At 41.0% G+C, this 14608-nt stretch overlaps 1 protein-coding gene across 2 annotated transcripts; it reads right to left on the bottom strand.

Moving 5' to 3' along the window:
* Window positions 1-7: 7 nt before the first annotated feature.
* Window positions 8-12809, bottom strand: prkcda (protein kinase C, delta a). Of its 2 annotated transcripts, none has more exons than XM_076110715.1 (18): window positions 12662-12809; window positions 9842-9974; window positions 9493-9692; window positions 9334-9400; window positions 8215-8374; window positions 7680-7711; window positions 7412-7497; window positions 6798-6927; window positions 6615-6715; window positions 5520-5628; window positions 5244-5374; window positions 4799-4972; window positions 4605-4696; window positions 2861-2923; window positions 1838-1976; window positions 1504-1692; window positions 1156-1284; window positions 8-1017 (listed from the first exon to the last, which is right to left on the bottom strand). In XM_076110715.1, exons 2-18 carry the CDS (start codon window positions 9948-9950, stop codon window positions 859-861), a joined length of 2070 nt encoding a protein of 689 aa, XP_075966830.1. In that variant the 5' UTR covers window positions 9951-9974; window positions 12662-12809; the 3' UTR covers window positions 8-858. The 2 variants fall into 2 exon arrangements, with proteins under 2 accessions (XP_075966830.1, XP_075966829.1); XM_076110714.1 differs by having other exon boundaries at window positions 9842-9971; window positions 12662-12802.
* Window positions 12810-14608: the final 1799 nt, after the last annotated feature.

The raw sequence follows: 14608 nt of genomic DNA, 5'->3' as shown, positions 1-14608 counted from the left end.
AACACACTTGGGAGTTGATGTTTTTTTAATCAGATGTAAAAGATGGAGACAGTAAAAAAAGTACATCCTTTGCTAACCAATATACATGTTACAACAATATACATACACATTGTCTATATACAGCATTTCAGTGACTTCCCGCTGTTTGAAGTCATGTACCCATACGTGACCTTTTGCATCCACTACATGCCTTGTACACAGACAGGGCCTTTCAGTTTCTCTGTTAAAAAATGTTCTTTACATGGCACTGGAGAGTCAATCACCACAAGGTCTTCTTTGTCAGCAAAACATGATTCATCCAAATTAAATAATTATGATGTTTCAAAGACAGATAACATTCATTATTTATCTATATTTAAAGATAGTTAGGTTTATGTTGGTCTGAGATTTCTATACGTGCATTCAACTCATTCACACAAACTCCAAGTACACATAATTTATTCCTATAGGTTTCTTTTCCTCTTCATACTTTTTCATCCCCAGTTGGGTTGAATTGAATGTTACAAAAAGAGACACAAAATGGCTGCAGATGGTAGCGGTGACGTCAAGTGGAATGTAAGGATTTTCAGCCTCCCGCCCTATTATTATTATTATTACTCATAAATGCCTAAACAACCTAAACAAATAATAAGCATGCACACAAACACAATGACGACAATATGTACAGTACATGGGCTCTTTCTACTCTGATCATTTCTACACGTACCCAAAGAGAATAGTTTCTGCTTGAAATAAAGACACACAAATACTGATAGGGGAACAACTCACTCGTTTGTAAGTTTAACAATGTGACAGAATCAGGAAACTGTCCGTAAGCAGTAGACATGTAACCCAGAGGTCTGGATGTCATCACAACAGTCACTTTTCTAAAAGGTGCTCCATCTCAGGGTTGATGAATGAAAAGCCAGCGAATGCCGTCTGATCCATAGAGTCTATGAAGTTCTTATCGCTGTAGGAGAGACGAGGCTTCTCACTGAGGAACTCCCGATCAAAGTTGCTACAATCATTCGGTGCTTTCTGTAATTGACAACAAACAAATCTCAGCAAAAACATAAAACAGAGTCGCTCATCACAGATCATAGATACAAGCAAACACAGCCCATGAGCTGTATTTTTTCCTAATTTAATCCTCAATGACTTGTATCAGAGGCTTACCACTTTGGGTTTGAAGGGGGGTTCAACCTCTCTCCTCTCCAAGGCCTGCCAGTTGATGTTGTTGAAGAACGTGTGTGAACGAATATTACCCACGATTCCTAGCCTGCGAGTTGGGTCTCTCTCAAACATCTGCGGTGAGACAAACTCAGTAAGGGTAAGTAAGGAATGTACACAATTACATCTCAAAAAGAGCTGATTTTCAGCTACACAAATGTACATTTCTTGATTGAATTTGAAGACATCCTTAAATGTAACCATAACATTATCAAATGTGGAAATACCTATTTCCCTGAAGCAGAAATGGAGCCCTATGACAAATGTATTTTGTATAAAAGGGTTGGTGCTCACCCGCTCAAGCAGGTCCTTGGCCTCCTTGTTGATCCAGCGGGGATAGTGGGGAGTGTCCATGCGGATGGACTCAAATAGCTCATCCTCATCATCTCCGTGGAAAGGCGACTGACCAACCAGCATTTCGTACACCAACACCCCAAATGACCACCAGTCAACGGAGAATGAGTATTTCTGACCCAGCAGGATCTGAGTTGAAACACAATATCGTAAATAAGAATTATTCTAGACAGCCACAGTAACTTGTTTGCATGCAGAATGATAAAAACAAATCAGTATATTTGAATATTTCAGAACAAAAACAAGTATATACTGTGAGTATGAAACACTCTACCTCTGGAGCGATGTAGTCAGGAGTACCGCAGAAAGTTGTGGCTCGATTCTCTCCAAACACATTCTCCTTGCACATGCCAAAGTCGGCTATCTTTATGTGCCCGTCCTGATCCAGCATCACATTGTCTAACTTAAGATCTCTGGAAACAAAACAACCACAGCAGGATTGGAAATAAGCACGAGTGATTTAGAAGATAACAGATTGTGAGTTTGCAACAATAAGGTTTGATCTGAAAATGTTGCGTTTATCAGAATAAAGTTAAAATGCTACTAAATGCCTCAATGTTTAAAATTAACTTTTAGATTAAATATGTGATAAAAATAAATGCCGAGAAAGTTTTGCCAGCTGGACTGTGAAATCTTGAATGCCCGCTGCTTTAAAACCCTTTAAATCACAGCTTAATATGCTTTGAAGAACCAAAACATTTCGCATTTACTTAATGCTTTCATATTGACAACCATTTTTTTTCAAAGCATACTTTAAAATCTAGGTTTAATTCCTATTTTCAGGCAGCCATTGTGTTGAGTTTGTTTAAATATGATTTGTTTGAAATATCAAAATCTTGTAGAGATCTGAAACTTGCCTGAGATAAGTAATCATCGATCCACTGTTAATGTGTTAGTTTATTACAAACTTTGTAGATGCTGTTATATTATAACATGGTTATGCAATTGCAAGCAGCTACACTATTACTCATTTTAAAATCAACTTTTTACTGCAAGAAATGAATAAATTCAGTTTCCTAAACATCCCCTGTTCACAATTGCATCGCAAAACACAAAGACACTTTCAGAAACAATGTGTCAAAATACGTGGGATTATCTAACCAAGCAAGTTCCAAGTGTTGCCAAGTTCACTTTCACTCTGGCAATGTGTTTGTGTATTCATCTTGTGGAAGATAGGAACATAATGCAATATGGTCAGCTGTGATGTAAAGAATATAGTAAAACATGAAAAATGACCAGTATGGTCATTCAGTGTATTTACTGTACATCCAGGTATAACACATATTTTTGCTCTGACCTGTAGATGACCCCTTTGGTATGTAAGAACTGAAGACCACAAACGATCTCAGCAGAGTAGAACCTGGGAAGACAAACGAGGCAGACGGATATGAACTTCTCATCTCTGGTGCTACACTACAGGTCTGCTCTGTAGCTATCTCACTAGTGAGTTGGCAGCTGAACACTGGCGTCACTGCAGGCTCATTTCAGTGTAGGGCTGAATTATTGAGGAGTACATTTGTGTGGAGTAGCAGACAGGTGAATAACGCCCTCATAATGGGAAACCTGAGAGCCGAGGTGAGCCGAAATATTAGCTTATCTTTGCCCTGCTTCTCTTGTCGTCTGTGTCAGGTGAAACAATTGAGTCCTGAGAAGAGATAGAGTGGCCTTCGCTCTAAACCAATAACTGGTCTTTCAATGTAAGTCAACGAGGTCTGAGTAGGCTGTCAGGTTTTATTTATTGATCATCTCTCACTTAAAATACAGAACAAGATAGCAACCAACCTAAACCTACTCTACAGACGACACTACAAACATAATGTAAACTGAAGTCTAGATACAGCATATTAAATAAGTTGGGCTCTGCTACTGTATGTGAGGAACATTGAGACGTTGGACGGGACTCTCTACACCACTGGGTCAAGAGGTTAGCTGTAGACACTGGGAGAACACGTGTTATGCTAAAAATGAATGCATTGATAATGAAACAACCCGCTCTCTTTTTGTCTCACTCACTGAGGGTGAATTATCCATCCAGGCTGAATACAGTCACTGAGTGAGGAGGACTTAAGTGGATGCCAACACAAGATCGGGTGTCTGTGTTTGCTAAGCAGGGAATTACTCCTGTCATCTCATAGGCTCAGGACACAGCCTCCAGTTTAACTACAGGAGAGGTAACGGCAGACCACATTTTAATGTCCGTGTTCAGCCTGCTTTTTAAACACACCAGTTTGTTCTAAAAGTTTTAATTGTAATCTAAGTGGGACCATAATTTACCAAATGAACATCATGCTGTATTGAAGAATACTTTAAACTAGTGATTGAGACCACAAACTCATGTTTACAATGTTTACTGGGGTAATAAATCCAGTGAGAAGTAGAGTCATTTTCTCACAGTCAAACTTCGTATTGCCCCCTGATGGTGATCAGAAAGAATGCTAGTTTAAGGCACTTCTGCATTGGCTTCACTTTTCACACCCGGAGGTTGCCACCTGATAAAAACAAGGTGAAATCAATAGAGGTGACACTAGTTACTGGAAAAACCTTTTAAAAAAGACCTTTTAAAACTTTAGTTGGCGGTGGCGCAGGTGCCAGCGAGCTTTAGAATTCACAACATTCTCTTTTACTAGTGTGCCATTGTTGTTGTTTTTTGGAGGGATTCCCACAGAGTGAAGAGAAGAGAGGTGGGTGGTAGTAACCGATACCTCCCCATACAAACAGTACACAGGCACTAAGAGCGGCTTAGTCCTTACAAGGCAAGTCTGCTAGAGAGCTGCAGCTGATGGACACCAGCCCCAGTCCATCAGGGTTCAGTATATCATGTAAACCAAAAGAACGCATAATGGGAGAGAGACAAAGAGAGTGACATGGGTCGAATAAACATGTGCTCATTTTTTCCATTAACTCATTGATTGTGTATGCGTGAGTTCCTGCCCGGCTATAGGAACTAGAGAGCACTGAGTAATGATGGCAGTTTGTGCTTTTTACATTTTCTTTACACCAACTCTGCATGTTGTAATGTCTGTGTTACAGGTGTGACTCACGTGGTTCTGTAAAGTTCAAAGCGTCCTTTCTCCTGAATATGAAACATCAGGTCTCCTCCGTTCAGATACTCCATCACAAAGAACAGATGCTCCTGTTGACAAGTTTCACTTTGAGTTTTGAGGGCACAATTCCAACTAGTGGTGTAGAGTAGGGAAAAAAAACACTGAAACACCAATGAGATGAAGCAGACTACCTTGGTATGGAAGGTGGAGTAAAGGTGTGTGAGGAAGGGGTTTTCCCAGGCTAAAGCCAAGACCCTCTTCTCCACCATAGTGCACTCCACATCGTCATCCATCAGCACCACATCTTTCTTCAAAGCCTTCACTGCAAAGTACTCACCACGACCCTTTAGCTCTGCCAGGAGAACCTGAGAGGCAACGAAGAAGAGAGTGCGTGAAGTTTGAAATGTCCGGTTAAGTTAAACAACTGTAAACATCTTGTCTACAGTTCATCGTTTGATTCAACACCCACATTTTATGTCATTGTTTCTATATGAGGCCTGTGTGTGCCAGTGTGTATGACAGTTGACAAGCGTTGACTGGAGTGTTGTTGATTGGTTATCCTCTCACTCTTGGGTTTTTCTTTTTTTAAAACAGCCGTCTCACAGTAGACTTCACACTGACATGGGTGCTCTGTACCTTGCCAAAGCTGCCTTTTCCCAAGACCTTGTGGAAGACGAAGTTGTCCACGTTGATGCGGGTCATATGGGTGATACGAGACTGAGGCCGCGATTTGGCCCCCTCCCACAGTCTGCCATAGGGAGATCCATCTAACGAACAAACAATTACCAATTACCACACGTAAAAAATTACACTTTTGCATATTATTCCGCCAGTATCATTATTAACACAGAGCCTATACCGCTCACATGAAAGCATGTAGGTACATGCACATACAGAAAAACACTCACTAACCATTGATCTCCAGTTCAGCGAGCTTGCTAACTTCATCGTAGATTCCAATATCAGGCAGATCAGACAGGTTGGGATCCAGGTTTGGATCTGAGCGGCGGGTGGACGATTTCTTTTGGAATAGAGAAAGAAAAAAATAAATGAAAGGCAAGGAACAGTCAGGCTAATCTCACATTCTGCTGCAGCATACAGCATAATATTTTGGGTGTATATATGGCTGCATGCACAAGGACTTCTGGTTGCTCTGGTGACTCGCACTTTCTCAAAACAACTTTTATTGTCTGTTTAATACTGCCATAGACCGCCTGCTGACTCCTCACTCACTACTCTTAACCATCCCCCTGTGGCTATGGGCCTCTGGTGATAACACAACTGAGTGAATAGCCGCTGCTTCACAGCCAGAGACACAGTTATTCCGTTCCTTTTTATTATGCATTAACCTCATGGTTACACACGTATTGTAGACTAGAAGCCCAAATAAACTCTTCAAGTCACAGTTACACCCGTGAGACGGAGCTGAGACGTGCGCCTGTACAGAGCCAGTAGAGACATCTTTATTGATTAAAGTGAGTTTGTATCTGTTGAGTGGAAAACATGTCTGATACACTTGCAGTCTAGACGGGGGGGATGGCTAATTGTGGGTTGTGTTCATTCAATCAAACATTACAGCAGTGGTTGGTGCATATACACCTGGCAGAGACAATAACTCTACTGAGGGCACCTTTCTAGTTTGTTCTATTTTTTGCCTTAAGATTCAGTAACATCCTTGGACAATATCCAAATTAAGTGTTACCAAGCTCACTTCAGACTCGCCTCCAGATACCAGAATAGAAAACGATGCCATCTTTGTAAATATGAATGTTTGTGAAAAAAAATGTTCAAATGTAAATATCTTATTATCTGAGGAGGGCATTCAAATGTATCATGTGCTTGTATTTTGTTGTGTTTATCATCTCATTATCAAGTTCCATTATTTTCTTTAAACACATCTCTGTATACTAACGGCTGAGTAAGAGATAATGTAATGAGATATCCACAATGTCTGAAAGTTGATAGGACCGAGCATTGAATGACTTGTGACAGTCTCCATGAACTCACCTGGCTGACTTGTGTGAGTGCTTCAGCTAGTAGTTTCTGATTGATACCACAAAGGTTGGCTACTTTAGCCTGACACTTGTGATGGACATTCATGGCACAGTCTACAAACGGAACAAAGAAATGCTGTTTAAGATAAAAGCACATTTACACTCGAGCAATTAGTCAATTATATTGGCACTGTACCTTCGCACTTCAGGCCTTGTTTGACAAGACCCCACAGCAGACTTCCACAGTGGTCGCAGAAGGTTGGACTCATGTAGTTGTGGTTCTTGAAACGGTGCGGCATGTCAATCTTAAAGCGCTCCTTCTGGAACTGCAGTGACAAACGAGATTCGTCATCTCCATGAATGACCCGAGGCAAAAGAATTCTAATCAGTAAGTTGTTTTTCCTTTTTTGTCGTCCATTTCTCTCTCTGAGCTCATACTGTCAGAAGTGACCACAACACTGGATAAAAAGTTCCTTGTTTGTTCCCAGGTCTACTACTTCACTGATTTAGAGTTCCCCTCTGAGACCACACCCCATGTTTGTGCTTGATTATATCCATGCCACCATTATCTAGGTCAGTTGGTCTTTGATCATCTTTATCTGTAAAACATTGATGATCACTGAATAGCTGGTCCTATTGGATGTGGACCCTGACTGGTGTCTTTGTAATAAACTCTGACTCTCATTGTTCAAACTGATGGGGAGAGATATTTATAACAGCAAAAAGAACAGAGTGAGAAAAGCCCACACTAAACTGAAATTGTGAGACACTTACAGTACATGGTGTACTGCACAAAAAAGTGATACGTACCACAGTATCGCGACTGTTGGCAGCAGTGCCAGTACATCTGCCGATGATTTTGTCTTTGCATTTCTTGTGGATGGCTGCATTGCATTCTGATAACAAACAAGATAAACAAGATTTGTACACTTCGATCCAGTATTTGAGCGTATCATGTAAACTGGCCACAGAAATAAAAGAGTGAAGTATGTATTTTTAATATATACCATCTATGCACTGGGTTGCTATTTCAAGTATTGCATAAAGCCCAGGAGTTTTTAAATTATTGTACACTTACGTCTGCATTTATAGCCTTGCTTGTTGAGTCCCCTGTGGGAGGCAAAGTGACACAAATGAGTCAGACTGTATCCTTCTTTGATCATGTGAGTGTTAATGGTTTGCTGATTAATCACTTAGTTAGTGATAACGGACAGCTGCAGTACACCCAAGCTGATTTGTGTATCAGGGTTTCCTTTCGACTAGCTTCCTCTCCAGAGACCAAAATGAGCTTCAAAGCACTGTACAAGCATCTGTAGCCAAAAAATGACAAATGTTGTCTTTGACACAGACAGACGTTACAACTTGAAGGGTAAGTTGACTTTATTCATTTCATCAATAACTTGACAAGCAACCAGTTTGTTTAACTCACTTTGAGGGATATTAGCCAACTCAGAGAGTATTAAATAACAATACATATAAATAACAACGGCAAATAACAGGAAGTTCCGAAATACTGGTTTTAATCTAACTGTCTTTTTGACTTTATCTGATCTGTGGTTTATGAGTTGCCCTTAAGTAGTCTGATGTAGGGCTGATGAGTAGGCAGGTCTTACCAGACAAATTCTCTGCACACGGAGCAGAAAGTGGGCTGCCTGAAAAACGTGGCAATGAACTCGTGGTTCTTTATGAAGTGGATCTTGGCCTGCTTGATGGCCCCTCGTCTACGGTTCAGGTTAGGAGTCTCCTCCTCCTCCTTGGCAGCCTGCTTATTCTCTTCAAGATACACAGAGAAACACTGATCAGTCATCCCAAAACACAGCAATGGAAAAACAATGGTCATTTTGTATAAGACCCAAATTGATAAATTGACAAATTAATGATGATTTTTTTTTGAGATTTGCTTTTTAGCAAAGGTAGTCAATTAAATCTAAAATAGCCCAGCATCTGAAATTTCCTCCCAGCAAAGGTCCGAACCTCATAATGTCTAAATTGCGTCCTATAGCCTAACTCCAACGTCTATCAAATAAAATCAACAATATGCATTTCCATATTAATTTTTCAATTTTCAAAGTAGGATACTTCGAACATAAAGGGACATTGAGCTCTTGTGGCACTTGTATGGAAAATAAATAGCTATCATTAAATAAAATAAGTCCTAGCACCGCCCTGCTAGTAGTTTGAATGTAGCGCTAGGGCCATTCTCATGCAGATGTGTGACAGTCAAGTGTAGGTGCTCATTGGTGAGCCTGGAATGGTTCTTGGTTTTAATATGTTCATAGTAGAGAAAGCTGCAAGCTGTTGATCCATGGTCACGGTGTGTAGTGCTACTTTGGCTAGACCAAGGAAACACCTGCCTGAAAGTAGCAGGGAGTTGTTTCATGCTGCATGCTGTCATCTCTCTCATATCTCAAGATTTGATTGGCTCCCTTGAGTGCAGCTATTGCCCTTTTAACCAGATTAGTTGAGCCCACCGTTTATAGGTGTGAAGACTATTAGTCATTCTCATTAATTTATCACAAATTGCTCACAGGTCCCAATAGAACCCGAGTGACTGCCATTTGGTGATGCCCGATATAGAGGTTAGGATTTGGAACCAAGTTTACAGGGGATTTGGTGACAACATACAAAATGTTCAACTAGAGAAAAACAAATCAACCAGACAGCTACAGAAAATGATATAAATTACAGAGTACAGAGGAAAGTAGAGAATGTTTCCATTGTATTTCCTTTACCTGTATCCACTCCCTCCAGAAAGTACTGCACAGCCATCATCACTTTGCCAGACGGATGGAGATCCACCTGAACACACAAACACATACAAGCAGTTACACTTAAACGGCCTGTGAGATTGCTCTATCTATGGGGACAAAGGATAACGTGTCAAGTCCTACCCAGAACTCAGCGCGCCCGTTGGCTTTCTTGCAGCGCTCAGCAAGGACAGACACTCCGACAGTGACCTCAGCCAGTGGCTCCTCCGCTGTCTTCATCAACAGTATCTCGAGCACACGGCCCTCATAGATGTGCGCATCAAAACTGGCCTTCCAGGCCGGGTACATGGTTGGTTTGCGCTGAACCAGGGTCTTACCTCGTTCTAGGAAGAGGGAAATGGACAGAAAGAAAAGAAAGAAATATATTTTAATGTTTTAAAGTGCAGGAAATAAGAAGAAAGTGACTTCTTTTTTTTTTTTACAGAAACAACTTCTGTAAAAGGATGGGAGGTGTAAGCTATCAGTTTCTCACCGGTTGTCAAGGCTTCCTTCATCTTGATTGCACAGAAAGGCTCGTCAACCAGAGGAGGCATGATGCCCAAGTCGTACGAGTTGAAGGCGATCCTCAAGAAAGGAGCCATGGTGCCGAGTACCAAGGTCACCTGCTTTCAGAGATGGACAAACACAGTGTTACCCTGGTGAGATGTATCTATAATGACATGTTAGTTACACACACAGGTAGTTGGATATTATATCCACTTATTGCATAAACACACACACTGGTGCATATTCTGCAGCAACACTCTGTGTTCACAGTTAAGCATCAAGATAAGTGTTCCAGTATTTACATTGTGAGACAAAACAATATCAGAGAATATTCCTGACATCCTGTCAGACACCCGCACACTAAACAGTAGATCACTGTGTCAGCGAGGCAAAACAAAAATGTAAACAGAGAAAAGAACTGGAAGAAAACTCAGGAAGCGCAACAGAAGGAATCCCTCTTCCAGGACAGGTAGACTACCTGTACAATAGATGTTGTGTATACAGAATAGACCACGGTCACATTTGTTCTTTGTTATCTCATTTTGAGACATTTCTACTCAGTCACAACCCCAGGGAGGAGGGACACAAAGCACTTTTACACCTCCGTCAACAGCACCTGTTTTTGTGTGGAGGACTGACTAGTGAATGTGTTTTGTATCTGATTCCAAAGCTGATTGTTCGAGGTAAAAAGAAAAAATGTTTTGGGATTAGGCATGTGCTGGCAAATTGAATACTTTAAGATTTTCACACTGCTAGTTAAAAGAATTTAACAGTTTGAGACATAAATATTGAAAACTCGTTACATTAAAGACGATGGACACTAGTTGCATTCTTGTGCATTTAAGGTGAAATATATGCTGATATATTGGCGAGAGATCAATATCCCCCTACATGCTGGGCACTAGCTGTTGCATGCGTGATTTACTGGTCGCATAAGCTTACTTGTGCTACAGATGGAATCACAACTTTTACTGTAACAGCACCGCTAGTTTCCGTATGTGCAATGCAAAAAAATGGACGCCCATCAATCTCACACGTTGGCCAGGCACTTCAGTTGTTGTCTTGCATGTTTTGCCCACCCCTCAATAACAACCACAATGTAAAATGTGCCTGCATCATTTGAGCCTCTGTCGCTGTGTTTTCTTGTGTGTAGTATCTGAGAGGGCTGCAGCTGCAACAGTGGTGGTGTTTTCCTGTATCACGAAGGCAGAGCAGGCCTCAACATGCCGCTAACCCAAATACAAGCATGCAGCACACCGCAGTAGGCCTAGCTGGTATTCACAATCCTGAACCCTGAACCGCCCACTCTGAGACCAGAAAAGTAAGACACAAAAAAAAACACAAGGAAGAAAAAAGTACATACTAAGAAGGAATGGTGATGAACGACCATATTCACTCACCCACTGCTGCTGTTAGCTGTGATGTCAGGGTTTTGGTTGGAGTTAATCAATAGCAAGCACACTGTGTTATTGAGGTCGGTAGTGATTGATTACTTAGCAAATTGTCCATGTGCAGTTTCGATTTGGTCCATCTGTTAAAGTCAGTAGTTATGTCCCATGCACCGTTATAATGTAACTTTCAAACTTCCACCTAACTTCCTACTATTCATTTGTATGCTACCTACTTCCTGATACCAGCCTTATGACTGACACAAAGGTGTGTTTGTAAGCCTAACAAGTACTACTACAAAGTTTAAATTATACTATGACACCTAGAATTTGGGCTATGTAATAACACTTAAGACAATTCTTTATTTGGGCATGTTTGCTTGCATTTGAACTTCATATCTTAAAAAAAAAAAAAAAGATATGCAGCTATAATACAGGCTTTGGATGTATATTATACAGTTGTAGCTGTTTTATTTAAATTAAGGAGAAATAGGAAGGGGTATAGCATGAGCTGTGACCGGAAGAAAGAGAGAAGTAAAAGTTTTCAGTTTCTAAAATACAGAAAAAGAGAGTGGAGCTTGTACAGTGATCTGCTACAAACAGCCTGTACAAAACACCACAGTAGTCATAAAGTACAGTGAAGCTGTTATCGTGATTTGTACACTAACGTTACATCTATGACCACGAGCCATTTGAAGAGAATCAAACATCAACCGAGAATCAGTAAGTGCACCTGATTTTCTTACTCTAACGGATGTGGTTGATAAACGAAGACGTCACCTCACTTCGGTACCAGACAACAGTTCGCAACCGGATTTGCTTCATTACATATAAATGTAAAAGAATGCGGACCTGCCCGCATTCCTCCTCACAACCGGCGTTATAACGTATTCTGTGACCTGTGATATTCTGTGACCTGAACTGGAATTCCACATTGCCACCATGGCCCCACACTCTCTGCATACTATAGCGAGTTAAACGTGACCGCACTGAGATGGGTACACAGTACAAGCGGTAGCCAGTATCGAGCAGTTAACATAGTCCTAACACTTCACCTGCACAACCAATGCAGGCTTGTTTCCTCAGTGGACCCCGCGGCGCCCATGAAACAGGTCACAGATTCCATCGCATGTCAGATGAATTAAACGAAGCGACGCTTTGCGAACAAAGTTGGTTTGCGATTATAATTTCAATCAGAACGACCAGTCAACGCTAGGTAGTGACAATGTTGCAATGGAACTATAAACGGCGTCGACATTGTGTTTACGTTACTACTGTACGTTAACGGTTACGGTTGAACGGAGTTGCCGTTACAGTTCGTTTCATTGAGACAATGAGCAACTTTTTACAAACTCCACACGTTAGAAGACCTTAACTCTTGTGAGAACCTTGACTAAAAACATGAATAACAGTCTCACCTCGTCCTGCAAGTTTGTCTTCTGTCTCTTTGTCACCCCAGCACGATGAAAGGCTCTCTTTATCTTCCTCTAGTCTTTAGCTCTGTGGTTCCGCCAATTGAGGAAGTGTGGCGCTCGCTCGCAGTTTACTCGGCAAACTGTGACGTTTTACCTGCTACACGCTCACACACTCACACAAGCACTCACACACACACACACACACACATACATACATACACACACACATACACTCAAACACTGCGGTCTATGCCTCGGAAGTTCCAATGCACCCAGTTGCTCCATTTAAAATAAATACGGTCCTGTCGGTTATTATTTTTAACTGTGCACTTGTCCTTCTCACGCAAATTTGTTTCAGCTACATATGTGTCATTATTTTCTATTTCCTCCCCGCAGATTAACATGATGATGTATGTTCATCATCATCACTGCAGACCTGTTGATCACCTGAGCTGAAAGAAAACCTGTCAACTATAACTGTAGATAAAGATCTGCATTGCTGAGTGCGCCCTAGATTACTGTAGCGCCTTGTATGTGGGGGTATGTGGTTTTCTTTCCACTTTAGTTGTTTGTGTGGCAGGAGGTGGGGTCACGTGGCTGGTACTGTAGGCTGCGGGGGTAGTTTTGAGGTTCGAGCTAGGTTTTGGCTGGTGAGGAGGTGGCTGATTTGGCTCCTGAAGCAATAGGATCTTTTCTTGTTCTGGACAAACAAAACCCTTCAAATTATCCATGTCCTTTATTTATTTCATGCCTGCACTCACCCCCTCACAAACACACCCCCTGCACACATCCAAATATATCGTGTTTGCGTAAAGGAACAAGGGCGGCTGTTCTTATCTCATCACGTGACGCAAATGAAATCTTGGCTGATGTGAACAAACACATAAATGAGGCATAAGGCAGATAAATTCCTCCGGAGTGAGTCATAAATAAATGTGTAAGTGCGGTTTACAAATGGGATGAGAGCGTATATGTGTTGCTATAGGGAAAAGTCAATGTAAAGTGAAACCTGCCATTAACAGGCTGACCGTGCACAGGTGTGCCAGTGTCCTCTGAGGACTTGCATAACAGGCAAATTGTGAGTCATGGCAGACACAGGATGTCTAGAGTGGAGACTTGGTGTGTGCACTCAAAACTTAATTCTTCGGCTCCTCTTCTCTGACAGATGCACATTCAAAGCTGGAGGAACCCTCTCCTTCTGTTCTTCCTCTAGCAAACACACACACACACACATACACATACATACATACATACATACATACATACATACATACATACATACATACATACATACATACATATACACACACACACACACACACACACACACACACACACACACACACACACACACACACACACACACACACACACACACACACACACACACACATACACATACACACACACATTACCGTCATGATCCACCCTTGGGATAGGCTGTTGAACAGGCTGATGTTAAATTTAGCATACAGAGCCAGATGAAGATCCACATAGAAGCTTCCTATGTATGGAGTTGATCCATATGGATGTATCGTCTGCTGGGGGTACAGACGGGATACATATTTATATATATATATATGGACTTTTATCTTCCATGATGAGGACCATCTCTTCAGAACAACCTACTTCCATCACTTCAATTAACATCTACATTATTGTTATTTGAAAACACAACTGAAAAGGTCTTTAATTAGCAAAGTTTTATAACACATCATTACATTTTTTGTAATGAATCACAACTTGTAAACTTAAACTTATATGTAATTTGTAAATTTTTATAATTTTTTGCATGAGTGGTTAGTCTTGCAAATTCAATGGATTCGGCAATTTTTGTTTCTTTATCTTTTTCTGTTCTATCCTCTTATGATTGTTGATATCTAATAGGGGAGGTATATTCATAAGTCATATTGGCTTCTAACCTCTCCTGCACAAGGTTCAAACTTGTTT

This window comes from Anarhichas minor, unplaced genomic scaffold, assembly GCF_050575085.1.
Source record: "Anarhichas minor isolate MPS153535 unplaced genomic scaffold, ASM5057508v1 ptg000043l, whole genome shotgun sequence".
Classification (NCBI taxonomy): domain Eukaryota; kingdom Metazoa; phylum Chordata; class Actinopteri; order Perciformes; family Anarhichadidae; genus Anarhichas; species Anarhichas minor.
The sequence above is the reverse complement of the archived record's forward strand: the minus strand, read 5'-3'. Positions and strand labels throughout refer to the sequence as shown.